The sequence below is a fragment of the Neoarius graeffei genome, chromosome 10 (assembly GCF_027579695.1).
Source record: "Neoarius graeffei isolate fNeoGra1 chromosome 10, fNeoGra1.pri, whole genome shotgun sequence".
NCBI lineage: Eukaryota > Metazoa > Chordata > Actinopteri > Siluriformes > Ariidae > Neoarius > Neoarius graeffei.
The window spans coordinates 29048097-29071472 of NC_083578.1; the positions used below are offsets into that span (position 1 = coordinate 29048097).

General features: G+C 43.9%; 1 protein-coding gene across 11 annotated transcripts in view; it reads right to left on the bottom strand.

Moving 5' to 3' along the window:
- LOC132893007 (ERC protein 2) overlaps positions 1-23376 on the bottom strand; it is a 684550-nt gene that overhangs the window by 299548 nt on the left and 361626 nt on the right. For all 11 annotated transcript variants that reach the window (XM_060931692.1, XM_060931691.1, XM_060931690.1 and 8 more), the window contains one exon: positions 1762-1849. In XM_060931692.1, the coding sequence (XP_060787675.1) occupies positions 1762-1849 (88 nt within the window). The remainder of the gene's footprint in view (positions 1-1761; positions 1850-23376) is intronic.

Here is a 23376-nt window from a genome sequence, read left to right on the forward strand (position 1 = left end):
TTTTGCAATCTATCGATGATCGATGGGCAAGGTAATCTGAGCTTAAGCATATTTATTTTCAAGGTATTAGCCTACTTTAGGAGAGTAATTTAATACTGTTCATTTCCTGCTTTTATGTGTTTACTGAATGCTGGATAGTATTTGTTAATATATTTAATGTATGGTGTTATACAGCAAAACACACACTAAGTAAGGGTGAAGGCCTCCAATAAAGTTGACATTAAGCTTTGTTATATACTGTATATATATATATATATTAGTGCTGTCAAAAATGTCGCGTTATTAACGCGTTAACTTGACTCAATTTTAACGGCGATAATTTTTTTATCGCGAGATTAACGCTCTGTGACATGATGTAGGTTTTTCATAAGCTTTTGAAACTGCCAGGAACTTGGAACAGAGACTTTGCTTAGAAAAACGATAGCAGCTAGCCACGCCCCGCACAGCCAGAGTCCTCTGCTCTCCTCCCTCAAAGAGCCAGTGCGGGCAGGGTGCGCTAGTAGAGATGGGATTTATGGCTCTTTGATGGGATCCGCATCTTTGTGATCCGTTCTTTGAAAAGAGCCGTTCAAAAGACTGGCTCATTTGGCTCTTTTTAAATATTTATTCAGTTTTAAGAAGACAGCGTCTAAAGAAGCCAGATCCCTCTGAACTGTAAACTCAATGCTATCCCAGAAATCCTTCCTGTAATATGCAAATTTGGGCACCTCTGATTGGACAGCGCGACGCATGAACAGGCAGAAAGTGTAAAAGTACAAAATGTGTTAAGTGAGCTGAAACAGTAAAGATCAGACTCAATGCAATATTTATTAACGAACAACTTAAAGTTAATATAATAGTGTACTTTATATTATAATCAAGCATGTCAAGCTTACCGTCACTGTGTTACCTGTGTCTCTGATAGACTAACTCAAGCAGTAGATTACTTCACTCATGGTTCTCTTGTTAGTCTCGGGAGGAAGAGCCACGGTGCTCAGCTTAGGTTTCAGTTTGCAGTGGCTGTGTCAAGACGTGTTATGCTTTGCAATAAGAAAAACATTGGTACAAAACAAGCCCATTCACTTTTTTATGCTGGTAAGAGAATTACAATGGTTTTTCGTGTGACAAAAATGTGCGATTAAATTGCGATTAATTGCGAGTTAACTATGACAGTCGCGACATTAATCGCGATTAAATATTTTAATCGCTTGACAGCACTAATATATATATATATATATATATATATATATATATATATATATATACGTATATATATATATATATATATATATATATATATATATATATATATATGAGATTATGAGATCAGTAAACACATACACTGTGGCATGCATGTTACAATCAAGCGGACCGAGAAATTCTAAGACCCAGTGATACCATTAGAATGACTGACATGTACTAATGTTATGCTTACATTTCCTTAAAATGCATTTTTGAATGTTATAAAAAGAGATAACACCTCTTTCCCTCTGTCTGTGTATTCCCAGGGTAGCCATTTTGTAGTTTGTGTGAAGTTCATTTCTGTCTTACTAAATCATTCTCTTTCACTCAGACTGAGCCAGCAAAGATGGACAGGAGCCCACCATATGTGCACTGAGAGAAACCACACGCGTGCAAACACACACACACACACACACACACACACACACACACACACACACACACACACAAGTATAAAGAAGAAAAGAAAAAAGATAAATAGAGCAAAACAACTCTTTTGCTGTGTGTGTGAGACAGACAGGGAAAATTGTCTCTTCTCACCTCTGGTGCTGCATCAGGGGGTCTTGTTTCTCCCATCTGGGGGGTGTTTGGACTTGACAGGCTTTTATTACTCCGTTCCTTCACTTGCCTGCAAGACATTTCACAGACAGTGTGAATATATATATATATATATATATATATATATATATATATATATATATATATATATATATAATGTTACAGGAAAAAAGAATGTTTATATCTGAGCAGCATATTACATAATAGACCACAGCAAGTGCAACACTCAAAGTGTCCAGAAGAACTGTGGCTGGTTCTGCAAAAGGCTCAGTAAAACCTATACTGTAGCTCATTTCCTTATCTGCACAAACTGTACCTGAGACCTGTATTTTTTTAAAGCAAAAGGTCATCTCACACCAAATATTGACTTTGTTTCATTTATTATAGTTTATTGCTGTTTATCGTATTTTTTTTAAATGTTGAAACATTTCATTTTCATTATTTTAAGCCATTTTTGGTCTTCAGTATTTCTTTTGCACAGCACCGTGTGTGCGTGTGTGTGTGTGTATATATATATATAAACATTTGCAATTTTTGCAAGGATGTGATTACTGTTTTACTAATAGGCCATTGCTATATGCAACTTCCACACTGGCAATCTTGCTAGTAAAATGGAAAATTCAAAGAACTGTCAGACCATCCCCCACTGTCAGCTGACACTGATAAAGTAACCTTCAAAAGAGCTAGTGGCTCATATACAGTATTTACATAAGTTATTCAATATGTAGTGACTGTATTGTTTACACTATTTTAATATACTAGAACATACTATGGAAACATTTTTGTGCATGCCTGTGTATAAAGGCATATCTGCTTAAAAAGCATGTATGGATTTAATTAGAGATTTAAAATAGGTTGACATGTAGTGAGTTTATTATTACATGTATCCAATTGCAGCTTTACTGATTTCTTTCTATTTTCCTTTTATTCTATATTTCTATGTAATACAGTAGTATCTGTGTGTGTGTGTGTGTGTGTGTGTGTGTGTGTGTGTGTGTGTGTGTGTGTGAGAGAGAGAGAGAGAGAGAGAGAGAGAGAGAGATTCTCATCAGGGTATACAATTAAAGAAATATGATAAGCCATTATTCAGACTTAGCAAAACATCCATATCCTCACTCCTCATTTCACAGAGTCCTCTCTGTTTATACTGGGCTTGTGGCAGAAGACTATTTTCCCTTCATATTTCAGTAACAGAGTAAGGGTTAAGGATTTTTTTAATCAACACTATCAGTATTATCAGCATCACCAGATCTGTACTAGCCCGCAAAACTGTACAATTTTTAGAAGAATATAAAATATAGATAAGTAAACCAGAAATACATGTGCAGAAACACTTTTACAACAGAGAGATGGAACCAGATAGGACATTAGATAAGAGTGTTTCAGTTGTCATTTAAGGAAAATTGGGTTGCAAAACATGCTTGCACACAAGGCAGCTATTAAAGACTTGATTAAGCTTTCCTTGCAGTTTCTTTCTTTTCTTTTTCTTTTTTTTTTCTTTTCAACAAATCACCTGCTCCTTATGGTCAAAGCTGGTATAACATCCCCCATCTGGCACACCTCAATAGTGAAATAAAATAGAGAATTTTGTGTGTATCCAAAATGTTAAATCTAAAATGCTGGAGGACAGATGCAGAAAACGAGCTAAGAGGACAGGGATTGAGTTGGGTAGCTGTAGGAAGAAGGGCCCAGAATTGCATGCACTGGAGAGAGATAATCGATGGCCTATACTCTGCAGGGGCAAAGGGCTTAAGCAAGCAAGTAAGTAAAATGGTAATAATAATAATAATAATAATAATAATAATAATAATAATGCTGTAAATGAGTTTTCCCTCTTCTTTAGCAAAAATAATGTTTTCCAGACAAGATCAAACCAAATTAACCCATCCATCCATTATCTATAGCTGCTTATCCTGTACAGGGTCGCAGGCAAGCTGGATCCTATCCCAGCTGACTATGGGCGAGAGGCAGGGTACACCCTGGACAAGTCGCTAGGTCATCACAGGGCCCAAATAAACCAGTTATATTCAATAAAGAAGCCAAATCATAAGTTTCATGTCGTGTTGTCAAGGGTGACATGGCGCAGGAATGGAACTATTGAGATGAGAATAAGAAGTCAAACATCCTTGGGCTCTGATGTGAATTTTGGAGATGAAGTGTCCCAGGAAGGAAAGAAGTTGCAGTTTAGTGCACCAGGGGAAGATTCTGAAGATAGATTGATAAAAAATGATACAGTGGAGCTTCTGGAAGGAAGGCATGTCCAAATGAATGCAGAGGAATTCCAGAAGGGTAGCAGACCCAGTCATTTCCAGCCAGATGGCAATACCAAGACAAAGAATGGTGACATCAAAGTGGACCGGTGGTATTAGCAATATGAGTGGAGCCTACTAGCCTATTGAAAGAGAGTTCTGAGGGGTCTTGAAAGAGTTGTAATTTCTATGATAATTTGTCATCTTGCAGGCGTCCTTGTAAGTAGCAATGTTAACAGTGCTAATATAATGAAGAAAGGGAAAGGCTCAATCATTAAGCTCTTAGATGCCTCTTTACCCAGTAAGGAAGTGATGATGTCAGGCTCAAACATTGCAGAGAGCAGGCTGCAACATGAAAAAGAAGAGACCAAGATGTAAAAAGAGGCCAAAGGTGAGACAGTCCAATCCAGTAAATAACGAAGATGGGCAAGATCAGCACGTCGAGTGGGAACACTTACTGTGCTTGACAGGAATTTTGGCAGTCAAATGGTAGTAGAAGGAAGTGGTCATTGGGTAGAACTGTGAGACTCAGTCTGACAGCAGTAAGAAGAGGCACTAAGAAGGGTGTAAGACAATAAGCTAAGTGGTTGGTAGAGCTAAAGTTGCTACAGATCATTCACTGGAGGTTGCTAAAGGAAGTGTACAGGAGGACATAGCACCAATACATTTTCAAATCCAAATATCCCTAGTTTGTGAATTTTCAGCTGTTGTAACAAAAACAGGATAAATCAAGACAATGTTATTCAGAAAAAAAAAAAAAACAATCCCACTGACGAAACCATCCAATTTCATTATTATGGCCAGATATATTTCCTGCTGTTTGGATAGAAAAATAGAATAGATCGTATTCTGAGAGTTTAAAAAAAGGATTACGGTTGAGGTGAAATGAGGTGGAGCTGAGGTGGACAAAAGATTTGAGATAAGAATGAAGAGGAAAGGGGAAAAGGGTGAGGGATCAAGATGTAGTGATCAGATGAAAGATGAAGGGGTGAGGCAGAGGCTGAGATATAAAACAAGAGAGGACAATTTCAGAATGTGAAAATCTTAAATGATAAGAGAGCTATGAAAAACACAGAAGGTAGATGTACAGTATGGTGGTGCTTGAAAGTTTGTGAACCCTTTAGAATTTTCTATATTTCTGCATAAATATGACCTAAAACATCATCAGATTTTCACACAAGTTTTAAAAGTAGATAAAGGGAACCTAGTTAAGCAAAATGAGACAAAAATATTATACTTGGTCATTTATTTATTGAGGAAAATTATCCAATATTACATATCTAGGAGTGGCAAAAGTATGTGAACCTTTGCTTTCAATATCTGGTGTGACCCCCTTGTGTAGCTGTGACAGTTCGTGTAGGTAGGTGGAGCACAGAAGGACAGCAGGCCAGAACTGAGTTCACAAAACTCTTTTATTTAGCTTTTCAGCTTCGGTATTTACTCTCACACACACTCGGCCACACGCACACACATCAGTCGTCTGGTTGGGGAGAGAGCTCCCTCTGCTCTCGCTCTCTCTCCTTAAATAGGGCGCAGTCACTGGGGAAGACACACAAACACATTAATTAACCTCAGGTGCAGTGATTCTGCCACTTACCTTCCCTGACTCCACCCTCCGGTCACAGACTGATGCTTGACCACGCCCCCGCTGCCACATACCCCCTGCAGCCAACTCCCCCCCCCCGACGGGAGAGGAAGTCCGCCACGACCATCTGCGCCCCTGGCCTGTGGATCACCTTGAAGTTAAAGGGTTGGAGTGCCAGATACCAAAGGGTGATCTGCGCATTGGGATCCTTCATGCGGTGAAGCCACTGGAGGGACGTGTGGTCCGAACAGAGGGTGAAAGGGCGTCCCAGCAGGTAGTAACGGAGGGTGAGGACCGCCCACTTGATCGCCAGGCACTCTTTCTCAATGGTGCTGTAGCGCCCCTCACGCACCGACAGCTTGTGACTTATATACAGTACTGGGCAATCCTCCCCCTCCACCTCCTGGGACAAAACAGCCCCCAGCCCTCTGTCCGACGCATCCATCTGTAACATAAAGGGGAGAGAAAAGTCAGGGGAGTGTAAAAGTGGCCCCCCACACAGTGCAGCCTTTACCTTAGAAAAAGCCCGCTGGCAGTGCTCCGTCCACTGGACCGGATCTGGTACCCCCTTTTTAGTCAGATCAGTCAGCAGGCTGGTGACGTCCGAATAATTAGGTATAAACCTACGATAATAGCCAGCCAGCCCCCTTTTTGGTCTTGGGCCTCGGGCAGGCCGCGACTGCTGCTGTCTTGTTAATTTGGGGACGCACCTGCCCGTTGCCCAAGTGGAAGCCCAGATACCGTACTTCCACCCGCCCAATCACACACTTCTTCGGGTTGGCTGTGAGACCCGCTCACCTCAGCGACCTAAGGACGGCCCTCAGATGTTCGAGGTGCCTCAGCCAGTCATTACTATAGATAATAATGTCGTCAAGGTAGGCGGCCGCATAGGTGTCGTGGGGGTGGAGGACCCTATCCATCAGCCGCTGAAACGTAGTGGGCACCCCAAACAGCCCAAAAGGAAGTGTGACAAATTGGTGTAAGCTGAACGGTGTGGAAAAGGCCGTTTTTTCTCGGGATAATGGAGTCAAGGGGATCTGCCAATAACCCTTTGTTAAATCCAGTGTCGAGTAAAAACGAGCCGTGCCTAGCCGATCGAGCAACTCATCAATACGAGGCATTGGGTACACGTCAAATTTAGACACCGCGTTGACGTTTCTGTAGTCCACACAGAACCGGACCGACCCGTCGGCCTTGGGTACCAAGACCACCGGGCTGCTCCAGTCACTGTGGGACTCCTCGAAGATGCCCATTTCGAGCATGGCCTCGCGTTCTTCCTGAACCACTTTTTTCTTGTGCTCGGGTAACCTGTAAGGGCGGCTACACACAACCACCCCCAGGGGCATCTCAATGTGGCGCTCTATGAGGTTCGTGCGGCCGGGCAGGGGCGAGAACACGTCCAAAAACTTGGTCTGCAACTGGCCAACCTCCGCGAGTTGGGTCGGGGAGAGGTGGTCTCCGCAGGGGACCAGAGAGGTACGTGATGCCAATGTTCCCTTTTGAACCTCCGGCCCCAGCTCCGCCTTCTCCGGAACCACTGACACCAACGCCACAGGGACCTCCTCGTTCCAGAGTTTGAGCAGGTTGAGGTGGTAAATGTGTAGCGCCCCACCCCTATCCGTTTGCCTCACCTCATAGTCAACATCCCCGACTCACCTTGTGACCTCAAAGGGTCCTTGCCACTTGGCGACCAATTTGGAGCTCGATGTGGGCAACAGTATGAGTACTTTATCTCCCGGTGCGAACTCCCTAAGGCGCGTACCCTTGTCGTACAGGCGGGTTTGTCATTCTTGGGCCTGCCGCAAATTCTCCTGAGTTAGGTGCGTGAGTGTGTGGAGTTTTGCACACAGGTCAATAATGTATTGGATTTCATTTTTACTTGGTGAAGGTCCCTCCTCCCAATTTTCCCGCAGCACATCTAGAATGCCGCGCAGCTTACGCGCGTATAACAGTTAAAACAGGGAGAACCCCGTGGAGGCTTGGGGGACCTCTCGCACTGCAAATAGCAAGGGTTCGAGCCATTTATCCCAATTACGTGCGTCCTCACTTACAAATTTTTTAATTATATTCTTGAGGGTGCGATTGAACCGTTCAACTAAACCGTCCGTTTGTGGGTGAGACACGCTGGTGCGGATCAGCTTAATACCCAACAACCCATACAGTTCGTTCAGTGTTCGTGACATAAACGAGGTGCCTTGGTCAGTCAGAATCTCTTTCGGGATTCCAACTCGGGAGATAATGTGGAAGAGTGCCTCCGCAATACTGCGTGCTGAGATATTGCGAAGAGGCACTGCTTCCAGGTATCGCATTGCACAGTCCACCAGAACTAATATAAAGTGGTACCCTCGTGTTGACTGATCTAAGGCCCGACGAGATCTATCCCAATTCTTTCAAACGGGGTCTCGATTAACGGTAGAGGGTGCAAAGGCGCTTTTGGAATGTCTGCTGGATTTACTAACTGGCATTCGCGGCACGCCATACACCACCTATGGACATCGCCGCGAATCCCTGGCCAATAGAACTGGGCCATTATTCGGGCTAGTGTTTTATCCTGCCCTAAGTGTCCAGCCATGGGATTAAAGTGAGCCGCCTGGAATACCAATTCCCGGCGGCTCTTCGGAATCAAAAGCTGCATGACTCACTCTTTAGTTTGAGTGTCCTGCATCACTCAGTATAATCTATCCTTCATAATCGTGAAGTAGGGGAAGGACGGGGTGGCGTTTGGCTGGAGCGTTTGACCATCGATTACTCTCACTTGGTCAAACGCATGCCGCAGAGTCTCGTCTCGCGACTGCTCTAATGGAAAATCTGTGAGGGATTCCCCAACAGAGAGAGGAGGAGCCTGCTGCTCCTCACTCTGATGCGGAGCTGACGTAGACGGCTCTGTGACAGCTGCTCCCGCCAACGTGACACCGGGACCTCCCCCTGTTAAACTATGGCAGGACCCACTCTTCACTAAGTGTGTCATTAAATCCCGAAATCCTGGCCAATCAGTCCCCAAAATTATCAAGTGGGTAAGGCGAGGATTAACCGCCGCCTTCACTATAAATTTTTCCCCTTGAAAAAGAATGTGGACCAACACTAGAGGGTAGTTGTGAACATCCCCGTGCACACACAACACCTTCACCAGTTGTGCTCCCCCCAATGCCTCATCTTGCACCAGGCTTTGGTGGATTGAGGTCTGATTACAGCCAGAATCCAACAACGCCTGATATGTATCCCCTTGGATACTCACCGGTATGCGATACGCTCCGGCCCGATCAAGGGCGGCTCCTGGCGCATCGGGGATCCGAACCACCACTCCCACCTCCATTACCGAGCACTGCTGTTGGAGGTGGCCTGGCTCCCCGCAGCGCCAGCAAACCGGCCCGGGCTTCCTCTCTGCACTAGTGCTCTGGGGCTCACTCACCTGAGGGGGGCGAGAGACAGACCCAGAAGGGAGAAACGGGAGGGCACCGCGGGTGCGGCGGGCCGGTTGGGGTGGCGCCAGCCCCCGCCTCCATGGTGGGGGAATGGGGCGAGGAGGAGACACAGGAGGAGGGGGGAGAGAGAGAGGAGAGAAGAGAAGAGGTCGTCTGCTGTCCTGCCATCGGGACAGCTGCCAAATGGTCTTCCGCCAGCTCGATTGCCTGATCCAGCAACGCCGGGCGGTGGCACTGGACCCACTCTGTGGTTCCTGCTGGTAGACACGTGATGAACTGCTCCAGTACCACTTGGTCGATGAGTCCCTCGGCGTCGCGGTTGTCGGCCCTCAACCACTGCCAGCAGGCATCCCGGAGTTGCTGAGCCAAACGCAAACGGCCGGCCGACTTCCTCCAAGCGCAAAGCGCGGAAGCGCTGACGTTGTTGCTCGGGGGTGCACCCCACCCACTGGAGGATGGCCCGGCAAAGGTCCGCGTAGGCCAGCCGGCGGTCGGCGGGGAGCTGTAGCACGGCCAGCTGCGCCTCTCCTGTTAGCAGGGGAAGGAGGCACGCTGCGCGCTGTTCCACCGGCCACCCCGAGGTCTCTGCTACCTGCTCAAAGAGCGTGAGGAAGGCCTTGGGGTTGTCTTGCGGGCCCATCTTCGTGAGGGTGAGGGGCAAGGGCCTGCAGCGGTGGAGATGGTGGACCCCGCTGACGCGAGGAGGTGCCGGAATGCCCGACGATCTTCCTGTTGCGCCAGCACCAGGGCCTCGAACCGTTGTTCTTGCTCCTTTCGGAGGGTGAGCAGCGCCTGGTCCTGGCTCTGTTGGGCCGTGGTGAGGGCGTGGATCAGGTCTGCGAAGGGGGAGGACTCCATGGGGCTGTTCTCTTCTGTGCTCGTCCCAGGTTTCAGCACCACTGTGACAGTTTGTGTAGGTGGGTGGAGCACAGAAGGACGGCAGGCCAGAACTGAATTCACAAAACTCTTTTATTTAGCTTTTCAGCTTCGGTATTTACTCTCACACACACTTGGCCACACGCACACACATCAGTCGTCTGGTTGGGGAGAGAGCTCCCTCTGCTCTCGTTCTCTCTCCTTAAATAGGGCGCGGTCACTGGGGAAGACACACAAACATTAATTAACGTCAGGTGTCGTGATTCTGCCACTTACTTTCCCTGACTCCGCCCTCCAGGCACAGACCAATGCTTAACCACGCCCCCGCTGCCACAGTAGCAATAGCTGCAACTAAACGTTTCCAGTAACTGTTGATCAGTCCTGCACACTGGCTTGGAGGAATTTTAGCCCATTCCTCTGTCCAGAACAGCTTCAAATTTGGGATGTTGGTGGGTTTCCTCACATGAACTGCTCGCTTCAGATCCTTCCACAACATTTTGATTGGATTAAGGTCAGGACTTTGACTTGGCCATTCCAAAATATTAACTTTATTCTTCTTTAATCATTCTTTGGTAGAGTGAGTTGTGTGCTTAGGGTCATTGTCCTGCTGCATGACCCACCTCCTCTTGAGATTCAGTTCATGAACAGATGTCCTGACATTTTCCCTTAGAATTTGCTGGTATAATTCAGAATTCATTGCTCCATCAATGTTGCATCAAGCAAACCGTCCTGGTCCAGATCCAGCAAAACAGGCCCAAACCATGATACTACTGCCACCATGTTTCACAGATGGGATAAGGTTCTTATGCTGGAATGCAGTGTTTTCCGTTCTCCAAACATAACGCTTCTCATTTAAATCAAAAAGTTCTATTTTGGTCTCATCTGTCCACAAAACATTTTTCCAATAGCCTTCTGGCTTGGGGCGGCACGGTGGTGTAGTGGTTAGCGCTATCGCCTCACAGCAAGAATGTCCGGGTTCGAGCCCCGTGGCCGGCAAGGGCCTTTCTGTGTGGAGTTTGCATGTTCTCCCCGTGTCCGCGTGGGTTTCCTCCGGGTGCTCCGGTTTCCCCCACAGTCCAAAGACATGCAGGTTAGGTTAACTGGTGACTCTAAATTGACCATAGGTGTGAATGTGAGTGTGAATGGTTGTCTGTGTCTCTGTGTCAGCCCTGTGATGACCTGGCGACTTGTCCAGGGTGTACCCCGCCTTTCGCCCGTAGTCAGCTGGGATAGTCTCCAGCTTGCCTGCGGCCCTGTAGAGCAGGATAAAGCGGCTTGCCTGCCTGCCTTCTGGCTTGTCCATGTGATCTTTAGCAAACTGCAGACGAGCAGCAATGTTCTTTTTGGAGAGCAGTGGCTTTCTCCTTGCAACCCTGCCATGCACAACATTGTTGTTCAATGTTCTCTTGATGGTGGACTCATGATCATTAACATTAACCAATGTGAGAGAGGCCTTCAGTTGCTTAGAAGTTACCCTGGGGTCCTTTGTGACCTTGCCGACTATTACATGCCTTGTTCTTGGAATTATCTTTGTTGGTCGATCACTCCTGGGGAGGGTAACAATGGTCTTGAATTTCCTCCATTTGTACACAATCTGTCTGACTGTGGATTGGTGGAGTCCAAACTCTTTAGAGATGGTTTTATAACATTTTCCAGCCTGATGAGCATCAACAATGCTGTTTCTGAGGTCCTCAGAAATCTCCTTTGTTCATGCCATGATACACTTCCACAAATGTGCTGTGAAGATCAGACTTTGATAGCTCCCTGTTCTTTAAATAAAACAGGGTGCCCACCCACACCTGATTGTCATCCCATTGATTGAAAACATCTGACTCTAATTTCACCTTCAAATTAACTGCTAATCCTAGAGGTTCACATACTTTTGCTACTCACAGATATGTAATGTTGGATCATTTTCCTCAATAAATAAATGACCAAGTGTAATATTTTTGTCTCATTTGTTTAACTGGGTTCTCTTTTTCTACTTTTAGGACTTGTGTGAAAATCTGATGATGTTAGGTCATATTTATGCAGAAATATGGAAAATTCTAAAGGGTTCACAAACTTTCAAGCACCACTGTAGATGAAGATGCAAAGATATATCAGATGGGCCAACATCATTAGGGATTTTCTGGGAGTCTGCCAGTGAGAGGGGGTGATTTGAGGAATGGGGTGGGACATCTCCACAGTACTTTACATCCAATTTATGTTTTCTCTCTCTCAAGCTATTTATATTTTCTTCTGAGCAGTAAGCTGCCCATTTTTGACCATGAGTTGAGCAAAGCTGAAGTTGAAAAGTGTTTGTTTTGTTGTTGTTTTTGTTTAAGATACATACATCATGTATATAATATACAAACCCCATTTCCAGAATTGTTGAGATATTTTCCAAAATGCAGTAAAAACAAAAAAATCGGTGATTTGCTAATTTATGTGAACCTTTATTGAACTAACAAGAGTACAAAGCAAAGATTTTCAATAGTTTTACCAACTTAACTGCATTTTGTCAATAGAAATGAAGTTAGAATTTGATGCCTGCAAAACACTCAGAAAAAGTAGAGACAGAGGCAAAATAACACTGAAAAGTTGATAGGATATTCAAGTGACACCTTTCTGGAAGATTCTACAATAAGCAAGTTAATTGGTAACAGATGAAGGTATCATGATTGGGTATAAAAGGAGAATGCACCAAAGGGTCAGTCTTTGCAAGCAAGGATGGGTCATGGCTCACCCACTTGTGCCAAAATTTGTGAGAGGATTGTGAGTCAATTCAAAAAGAACATTTCTCAAAGCAATATTGCAGAGATTTTAGGTTTTTCAAAATCAAAAGTCCATAAAAGATTCAGGGAATTCGGCGACATCTCAGTGCGTAAAGGGCAAGGTTGGAAACCACTGTTGAATGGACATGACCTTCCAGCCCTTAGACGGCACTGCCTGAGAACCCATTATGCTAATATGTCAGATACAGCCACATGGGCTCAGGAGTACTTCAGAAAACCGTTGTCACTTAACATAGTCTGCCGCTGCATCCAGAAATGCAACCTGAAACTGTATTATGCAAGGAAGAAGCCATTCATCAATTCTATGCAGAAACGCCGCCAATTTCTTTGGGCCTGAACTCATCTCAGATGGACCAAAAGACAGTGGAAATGTGTGCTGTGGTCTGATGAGTCCATATTTCAGCTTGTTTTTGGGAAAACTGGACAGTCACTACATTTACATGCACATAGAGAGAATCGAATTTCTGCCGTTGCTCGACTGAAATCGAAGTTCAAAATGCCATGTATACACCTTAATTCGGCTGAAATTGAACCGAACTTGATTTCTCGGAATCGAGCTACACGACCTAGTTTATGCGATTTCTGCCGAGCTACTTTGTGCATGTATACCCTATCGAGCTAGTTGTCGAGCCACTTCCGGAAGTGACGAGTGACGAGACCACAAGCGGGAAACACAACAGCCTCGGTCGGCATGACAACAGTAGTAGCGAGCAGCAGAAGAGGTCAGGAGGAACAAACGAAGAAGAGAAAATGGCGATGTAGAGCTCTCTGAAGTGTGGGTGGAGCACAGAGGACGGCAGGACAAAGCTTCTGGTAATAATAGGCTTTTTATTGTCAGACTTTTCAGTTTAACAGCCTACTTTTATTCTTGAGAGAAAAACACACACACACGCACGCGGCTGTGTTCTAGTCCCGGGATGAGCTCTCCCCTCTGCTCTCCCTCTGCCTCCTTAAATAGGGTGCGGTTACTGGGAAGACACACAAACACAGGTTAATTACCGTCAGGTGAAGTGATTCTGCCACTCACCTTCCCTGGCTCCGCCCTCCTGTCACAGACCGGCGCTTGACCACGCCCCCACTGCCACAGGCAAGCAGAAACGTGCACTTCTGGAGCAATGAGGAGACAGAGTTCATGCTCATTCAGCTTAAGGAGTTGAATATATTAAAATTCATGGACGGGAGAAAAACGCGCAATGGAGAACACGGAACTGATAACTTTGTTTACACTCTTGAATAGCTCTTCTTCATGACGACAACTGGAAGCGTACCAACACGATGGGGCGTGTTGCGCCACCTGTGGCTCGGGTGCACAATGCACCTCACATAATAGCCCGATTTCATTGTGTGCATGTAGGACTGGATTTCTCTGGCACCCCTGCTGGGACCTTCAGCTCGATTACCGACAGCAGCTCGATTTGGATGTGCATGTAAACATAGTCACTGAGTTCTCAGTGCCAAAGGTATACATGACCATCCAGTTTGTTATCAGAGAAAGGTGCAAAAGCCAGCACCTGTGATGGTTTGGGAGGCATCAGTGCCCATCGCATGGGTGAGTTACATGTGTGTGAAGATACCATTGATACAGAGATGTATATTGGGATTTTAGAGAGACATATGTTGACATCAAGGCGACGTCTCTTCCAGGAAAGTCCATGCTTAATTGAGGAGGATAATGCCAGGCCTCATTCTGCATGGGCCATAACAGCATGGCTTCATTGACACAAAGTACGTGTGCTGCCAGTCCAGATCTGTCTCCTACTGAGAATGTACAGTGGTGCTTGAAAGTTTGTGAACCCTTTAGAATTTTCTATATTTCTGCATAAATAGGACCTAAAACATCATCAGATTTTCACGCAAGTCCTAAAAGTAGATAAAGAGAACCCAGTTAAACAAATGAGACAAAAATATTATACTTGGTCATTTATTTATTGAGGAAAATGATCCAATATTACATATCTGTGAGTGGCAAAAGTATGTGAACCTTTGCTTTCAGTATCTGGTGTGACCCCCTTGTGCAGCAATAACTGCAACTAAATGTTTGCGGTAACTGTTGATCAGTCCTGCACACCGGCTTGGAGGAATTTTAGCCCGTTCCTCCATACAGAACAGCTTCAACTCTGGGATGTTGGTGGGTTTCCTCACATGAACTGCTCGCTTCAGGTCCTTCCACAACATTTCCATTGGATTAAGGTCAGGACTTTGACTTGGCCATTCCAAAACATTAACTTTATTCTTCTTTAACCATTCTTTGGTAGAACGAATTGTGTGCTTAGGGTCGTTGTCTTGCTGCATGACCCACCTTCTCTTGCGGTTCAGTTCATGGACAGATGTCCTGACATTTTCCTTTAGAATTCGCAGGTATAATTCAGAATTCATTGTTCCATCAATGATGGCAAGCCGCCCTGACCCAGATGCAGCAAAACAGGCCCAAACCATGATACTACCACCACCGTGTTTCACAGATGGGATAAGGTTCTTATGCTGGAATGCAGTGCTTTCCTTTCTCCAAACATAACACTTCTCATTTAAACCAAAAAGTTCTATTTTGGTCTCATCCGTCCACAAAACATTTTTCCAATAGCCTTCTGGCTTGTCCACATGATCTTTAGCAAACTGCAGACGAGCAGTAATGTTCTTTTTGGAGAGCAGTGGCTTTCTCCTTGCAGCCCTGCCATGCACACCATTGTTGTTCAGTGTTCTCCTGATGGTGGACTCATGAACATTAACATTAGCCAATGTGAGAGAGGCCTTCAGTTGCTTAGAAGTTGCCCTTCGGTCCTTTGTGACCTCGCCAACTATTACACGCCTTGCTCTTGGAGTGATCTTTATTGGTCGACCACTCCTGGGGAGGGTAACAATGGTCTTGAATTTCCTCCGTTTGTACACAATCTGTCTGACTGTGGATTGGTGAAGTCCAAACTCTTTAGAGATGGTTTTGTAACCTTTTTCAGCCTGATGAGCATCAACAATGCTTTTTCTGAGGTCCTCAGAAATCTCCTTTGTTCGTGCCATGATATGCTTCCACAAACATGTGTTGTGAAGATCAGACTTTGATAGATCCCTGTTCTTTAAATAAAACAGGGTGCCCACTCACACCTGATTGTCATCCCATTGATTGAAATCACCTGACTCTAATTTCACCTTCAAATTAACTGCTAATCCTAGAGGTTCACATACTTTTGCCACTCACAGATATGTAATATCAGATCATTTTCCTCAATAAATAAATGACCAAGTATAATATTTTTGTCTCATTTGTTTAACTGGGTTCTCTTTATCTACTTTTAGGACTTGTGTGAAAACCTGATGATGTTTTAGGTCATATTTATGCAGAACTATAGAAAATTCCAAAGGGTTCACAAACTTTCAAGCACCACTGTATGTCGTATCATGAAGAGGAGAATCAGGCAACAGTGACCATGAACTATTAAGCAGGTGAAGTTTTGTATCAAGCAAGAATGGACAAAAATTCCAATTGAAAAACTGCAACAATTAGTTTCCTCAGTTCCCATATGATTAAAAAGTGTTATGAAAGGAAATGTGATATAATACAATGATAATAATGCCTTTATCCCATCCTTTTTTGAGTGTGTTGCAGGCATCAAATTTGAACTTTGTTTATATTTACAAAGTACAATTAAGGTGGTTAGTAAAATGATTGAAAATCTCTTTGTACTTTTGTCAGTTAAATAAAGGTTCACATAAATTAACAAATCACAGATTTTTGCTTTTACTGCATTTTGGAAAATATCCCAACTTTTCTGGAAATGGGGTTTATGTTTGTGTGTATATATATATATATATATATATATATATATATATATATATATATAGTAGACCCCCGCCTATTCGCGGTTCAGTATTCGCGAATTCACATATTCGCGGGATTTTATATAGAACATATCTCCTATACATTTGCGGAAATCTCAGCGATTCGCGGTCATTTGCGGCGAACATATAGAACGTTTACGCACTGCAAACGTTTACGCACTGCTACATTCCCGGAGCCGAATGCTCGCTCGCTATTGGCTGAAGTTTGAATGGCGGGCTGCTGCTCACTGGCTGATACGAATGAGCGCATTGTACAGTACAGTCTCGCGGTTCCCATAGTTCAGACTTGTTCACGTGTTGTGCGTTCTTGGTATTTTTGAATAATTTTTACGCCCTACAATGGCTCCTAAATGCTCTGCATCTTCTAAGGCTCCTGCCAAGGAACCTACCGTAAGTGCCAGAAGAAGGTAATGATGCTGCAGGAGAAGGTAGGACTTCTCGATATGCTAAAGGAAGGGAAGAGTTTTGCGGCAATATAGCTTAGGGTATAGGGAATGTTTTAGACATCAAAATAAGCATTTGTGAGCAGTTTTATTGGGGGGGGGGGGGTGTTTACAAGTATTCGCGATTTTGGCTTATTCACGGCCATGTTCAGTCCCTAACCTCCGCGAATACTGAGGGCTTACTGTATATATATAGGGTGTTTCAAAAATATCATTTGATATCATTTCACAATCTAATAACTTTGCCAATTCTCGTTCAATTGACCTCAAATTTGAACAGCATGTGTGGAAACAGGTCAAAATTTTATGTTTAATGTTTTTTTGTTTTTATCTTTTTAGGTATACAAATGTCATTCACTGGAAAAGAAAAGTCGTTTTGTGTGTTAGAGTATGCTTGAACACAGTCAAACAAGACTGTGCAGCATGCATTTATGAGAGAATTCTCTAAAAATGCACAAACTGCAATGCACGTTTGGACATGGCACAAAAAGTTCAAAGAAGGCGGCTGTCTGTGCAGGCAAAAGGATCTGGACGACCACCAGCACTGGAAGAGATGGTTCAGTGGGTTTGCAAATATTGAAAATTTGTGAAATCATTCATGGAATCCATATACCTTTGAATTTCTCATTCAAATTTTGAGGAATAAATCTTATATTGCTCAACATTAAGCCTGTTCTGTTTCATTTGCCAAGACTATGTAGTTTCTGGGATATTTACATCTCAAATAATATCAAATTTTTTGAAACACCTTGTGTGTGTGTGTATATATATATATATATATACGGGCGGCACGGTGGTGTAGTGGTTAGCGCTGTCGCCTCACAGCAAGAAGGTCCTGGGTTCGAGCCCCGGGGCTGGCGAGGGCCTTTCTGTGTGGAGTTTGCATGTTCTCCCCGTGTCCGCGTGGGTTTCCTCCGGGTGCTCCGGTTTCCCCCACAGTCCAAAGACATGCAGGTTAGGTTAACTGGTGACTCTAAATTGACCGTAGGTGTGAATGTGAGTATGAATGGTTGTCTGTGTCTATGTGTCAGCCCTGTGATGACCTGGCGACTTGTCCAGGGTGTACCCCGCCTTTCGCCCGTAGTCAGCTGGGATGGGCTCCAGCTTGCCTGCGACCCTGTAGAAGGATAAAGCGGCTAGAGATAATGAGATGAGATGAGATATATATATACGCGCGCACACACACACACACATACACACACACACACACACACGTATATAAAGTGACAATGGCAGGCTGGTGGCCCTTGTGCACAGAATGACAAGCACTGGTGCTAGAAGAACAGCGCATGTCTCCCCTGACAGTGGCGGTGCTGAAGAGACAGCATCGCCTCAGCACCACTGTTTATCAACAACATGCACATGGCACCACACTTCAGCCTCCTAAGTCTGTGTCTGAGCCAGAGTGTTACGGGTACCCACAACATTCTCCTGCGGTCTCAATGATTCTACGCAGCTGCCTACCTCAGTGATGTTGTCATCCACTCTTACACCTGGCAGGAACATGTACATCAGGTCATGCAGGTGCTGCTTGAACTCTGGCAAGCCAGGCTAACTGTCAACCATCAGAAGTGTCATCTGGGGCTCACAGAAGCCTCCTGAAGGCTCAGGACAAGAAAACAGAAGCCATGAAGAACTATCCCTGACCCACTACAAAATGTCAGGTACATGCCTTTTTGGGGTTGGCGGGATATTATAGGCGATTTGTGCCTAACTTCTCCTCTGTAGTCTCCCCCTCTCAGACCTAACCAGGAGAGGAGAAGTGGACAAGATCCGTTGGACAGCAGCAGCGGTGCAAGCCTTCTAATTGCTGAAAGTGACTCTCACCAGTGAGCCCATGCTACAAAACCCAGACTTCTCACAACCTTTCCTGGTGCACACCTGCCTCTGAGACCAGCATGGGCACCATCCTCTCCTTGGAGAAGAGCAACCAATCATCTACCTGAGTAAAAATCTGACTCCTGCAGAGCAGCAATATGACGATGTGGAACAAGAAGCCCTGGCCATCAAATGGGTCATAGAGGAGCTATAGTATTGTCTAACTGGTTATTATTTTACTCTTGTTACAGATCATACAACACTACAGTGGATGGCAAAGGCTAAAGACTAACAACAGAATAACTTGATGGTTTCTCTCCCGACAGGACTTTTTGTTTCACGTCCGAAATCGTGCAGGGGTCCACCACAGAAATGCCGATGGCATATCCAGGAGAGACACACTCTGGGCTCAGGCCCCAACAGCAGCATGCTCAGAGCTGGGGGGATACTTTGACAATGGCGGGCTGGCAGCCCTTTCACACACAACAACAAACGCTCCTCGTGACACTGCAACAATGGTGCTGAAAGAACAGCATCCCTCTCTCATGACAGCAGCAGTGCTGAAGAGACAGCACTGCCTCAGCACCACTGTTTATCAACAACACGCACTTGGCCGAGTGGCAGGGACACCTAACACGACATGGCTGGAGCTCAATAATCAAGGAGTTCAGTCTCCCTTCACCAGGTATGGGGAGGATAGAAAAGGATGCTTATTCACCAGCTGGGTGAGGAGGAAGATGGTGAGATGAAGTAACGAGTCCAATTCCAACAACACTCACCTGTCTTCAGACCAAAATGGCTGTCCTTGATGCCTCCCTTCGCCTATGGAGCTCACACACACACACACACACACACACACACGGGCCACTTTAATAATAACTTGTTCTTGATTGTAAGATTCTTGTTCTTGGCTGGCAAGAGTGTAATCTAATATGGTCTTCTGCTGGAGAAGGTGCTTTTCTGCTCACCACGGTTGTAAAGAGTAATTATATGAGTTACTGTATCCTTCCTGGCAGCTCAAACCAATTTGGCCATTTTCCTCTGACCTCTCTTATCAACAAGGTGTTTCCACCCACAGACTGTCGTTCACTCAATGTTTTTTTTTTCCCACACCATTCTGTGTAAACTCTAGAGACTGTTGTGTGTGAAAACAAAAACAATGTTTTTTGATGATATCATTCTTTTGATGAGTTTTTGGAAAATTCATTTAAAATATATAAAATATATGGAAATTCAGCTATTCATATGAATGAAATAAATCATAAATACAGTATTGATCATGGTTTGCTCCAAAGACAAGAAAGGTTTCCACCCAGTAAAAATGTGTCGAAATAACACGCCACCCACATACACCTCACACAAAAATGTAAATACTTGCACACTCTTGTACAAAAACAGAATAATTATATATTCCTAATCATACATTATATCATAATCTTACACCAAACTGCATTGTTCCATGATAGTGTCAGAATATGGAAGGTCTTATTATTATTCTTTGAATTCTATCTCATACCTTTACAGTTATTATTTCTCTTTCATCAAAGTTGTGTGTAACTGTTTTCATAGGCCAAGCCAAACTAAAAATCCCCACCAGATTTAGAAAAGTTTCAATAACACTTTCTTCATAAATGTTCTTTGTGCAGGTCATACCGGTATGTGTATAGTGATAACTGCTAACTGATCATAATTTACCAACTGTATCAGTGACACAATTGATTTACATTTAGTGAAGCCCATAAAATGGGAAAATGCTGAAAATGCCTCCTGAGTGAATCATGTGCTCAGTACTGTAGTAATGCAGCTCAGCTATTGCAGCATGTCAGCTACTACTCATAACTTCCATTATTAAATAAAGAAATTAATCAAGCATTTATCTCAGGCCATGGAGAGATAATTTTCTGCTCTTTAAATCAGTGAACTTCCTAAACTGATATTGCACATTGCTTTTGGGAGGCTGAGAAATTCTGGCTTTGTTTGTGCAGTGATAAAAAAGGTTTATTATAAAATAAATATTATGAGAAAGGAGGGGTATATTACACTATTATCAGTGGTGTATTAAAAAAGAGACAAGTGATAAGAGAGAGAGAGAGAGAGAGAGAGAGAGAGAGAGAGAGAGAGAGATGGACTTTCTGACTGAAGTGAGAAACACATTTCAGGAGAACTGGAGTGGCAGCCAAGAAGAGACTACAGCAGCCAAACACAGTTTGCCAAATCCAACAACCTTCTGAACATCCCTGTTATCCATCTCTCTGTAGTTGAACTGCACACACATAAATGCACATATGCACCTCTCTGAAGGTGGTGTTGACTGCGCTGCTACTTGCAGAATAAAATCATACTGCAATAGTAAGGCAAGGGCAAAGTATGAGAGCAATAGACCACCACATTGACAAGGCTCCATTAACTACATCTGGTTTAAAAGATAATGCAACCTGATCTGTGATATGGTACACAGGATGAATGTGCTGCATTCATCTCTATTTGTGCATATGTTTAAAATCGCTGGCGAACACATCATTCTTATTCTTAGTGCTGATCATTATATACTCTTAGCGCAGGCTAATGCAGATAGTCTAATTAAAATTTAATTGAGCCTTTCTCCTTACTCCATTGATCCTTGTAGATCATCCTTTTGAAGTTAGACTTGAATAAGAAGTTTGTTGAGGACATTTTTAAAAATTATATATATATATATATATATATATATATATATATATATATATATATATATATATATATCTTGTAATGGGACAAAACAGGACAAACATTCAAGGGAATGAATACTTTTACAAGACACACACACGCATATATATATATATATATATATATATATATATGGGGCGGCACGGTGGTGTAGTGGTTAGCGCTGTCGCCTCACAGCAAGAAGGTCCTGGGTTCGAGCCCTGGGGCCGGCGAGGGCCTTTCTGTGTGGAGTTTGCATGTTCTCCCCGTGTCCGCGTGGGTTGCCTCCGGGTGCTCCGGTTTCCCCCACAGTCCAAAGACATGCAGGTTAGGTTAACTGGTGACTCTAAATTGACTGTAGGTGTGAATGGTTGTCTGTGTCTATGTGTCAGCCCTGTGATGACCTGGCGACTTGTCCAGGGTGTACCCCGCCTTTTGCCCATAGTCAGCTGGGATAGGCTCCAGCTTGCCTGCGACCCTGTAGAAGGATAAAGCGGCTAGAGATAATGAGATTTTATATATATATATATATATATATATATATATATATATAGTGTGTGTGTCTTGTAAAAGTATTCATCCCCCTGAATGTTTGTCTTGTTTTGCCCCATTACAAGATGGAATTAAAATGGATTTTTGGAGGGTGAGCACCATTTGATTAACACAACATGCCAACAACTTTAAAGGTGCAAATTGTTGCTTTATTGTGACAAAACAATAATTAAGATGAAAAAACAGAAATCTGGAGTATGCATAAGTATTCACCCCCTTTATTATGAAACTCCTAAATAAGAGCTGGTTCAACCAATTCACTTCATAAGTCACATAATTAGTTGATTAAGATCCACCTGTGTGCATTGAAAGTGTCACCTGATCTGTCACATGATGTCTGTATAAATCAACCTGTTCTGGAAGGACCCTGACTCTGCAACACTACTAAGCAAGCAACATGAAAACCAAGGAGCACTCCAAACAGATCAGAGACAAAGTTGTGGAGAAGTATAGATCAGGGTTGGGTTATAAAAAATATCCCAAACTTTGAATATCCCAAGGAGCACCATTAAATCCATTATAGCAAAATGGAAAGAATATGTCACCACTACAAACCTGACAAAAGAAGGCCGCACACCAAAACTCACAGACCAGGCAAGGAGGGCATTAATCAGAGATGCAACAAAGACACCAAAGATAACACTAAAGGAGCTGCAAAGATCCACAGCAGTGAAGGGTGTATCTGTCCAGAGGACCACTATAAGCCATACACTCTAGAGAGTGGGGCTTTATGGAAGAGTGTCCAGAAAAAAAGTCATTGCTTAAGAAAACACATTTGGCGTTTGTCCAACAGCATGTGGCAGACTCCCCAAACACATGGAAGAAGATTCTCTGGTCAAATGAGACTAAAATTGAATGTTTTGACTATCATGGGAAATGCTACAGTATGTGTTGCAAACCCCACACCCTGGGAACACCATTCCTACAGTGAAATGTGGTGGTGGCAACATCATGCTGTGGGGATATTTTTCATCTGCAGGGACAAGAAATCTGGTCAGGACTGAAGGAAAGATGGATGGCACTAAATACAGGGCAATTCTGGAGGAAAACCTGTTTGAGTCGGCCAGAGTTTTAAGACTGCAACGAAGGTTCACGTTCCAGCAGGACAATGACCCTAAACATATTGCTAAAGCTACACTGGAGTGGTTTAAAGGGAAACATTTAAATGTCTTGAAATGGCCTAATCAAAGCCCAGACCTCAATCCAATTGAGAATCTGTGGCATAATTGAAGATTGCTGTACACCAACGCAACCCATCTAACTTGAAGGAGTTGGAGCAGTTTTGCCTTGAGGAATGGGCAAAAATTCCAGTGGCTAGATATGCTAAACTAACAGAGACATACCCCAAGAGACTTGCAG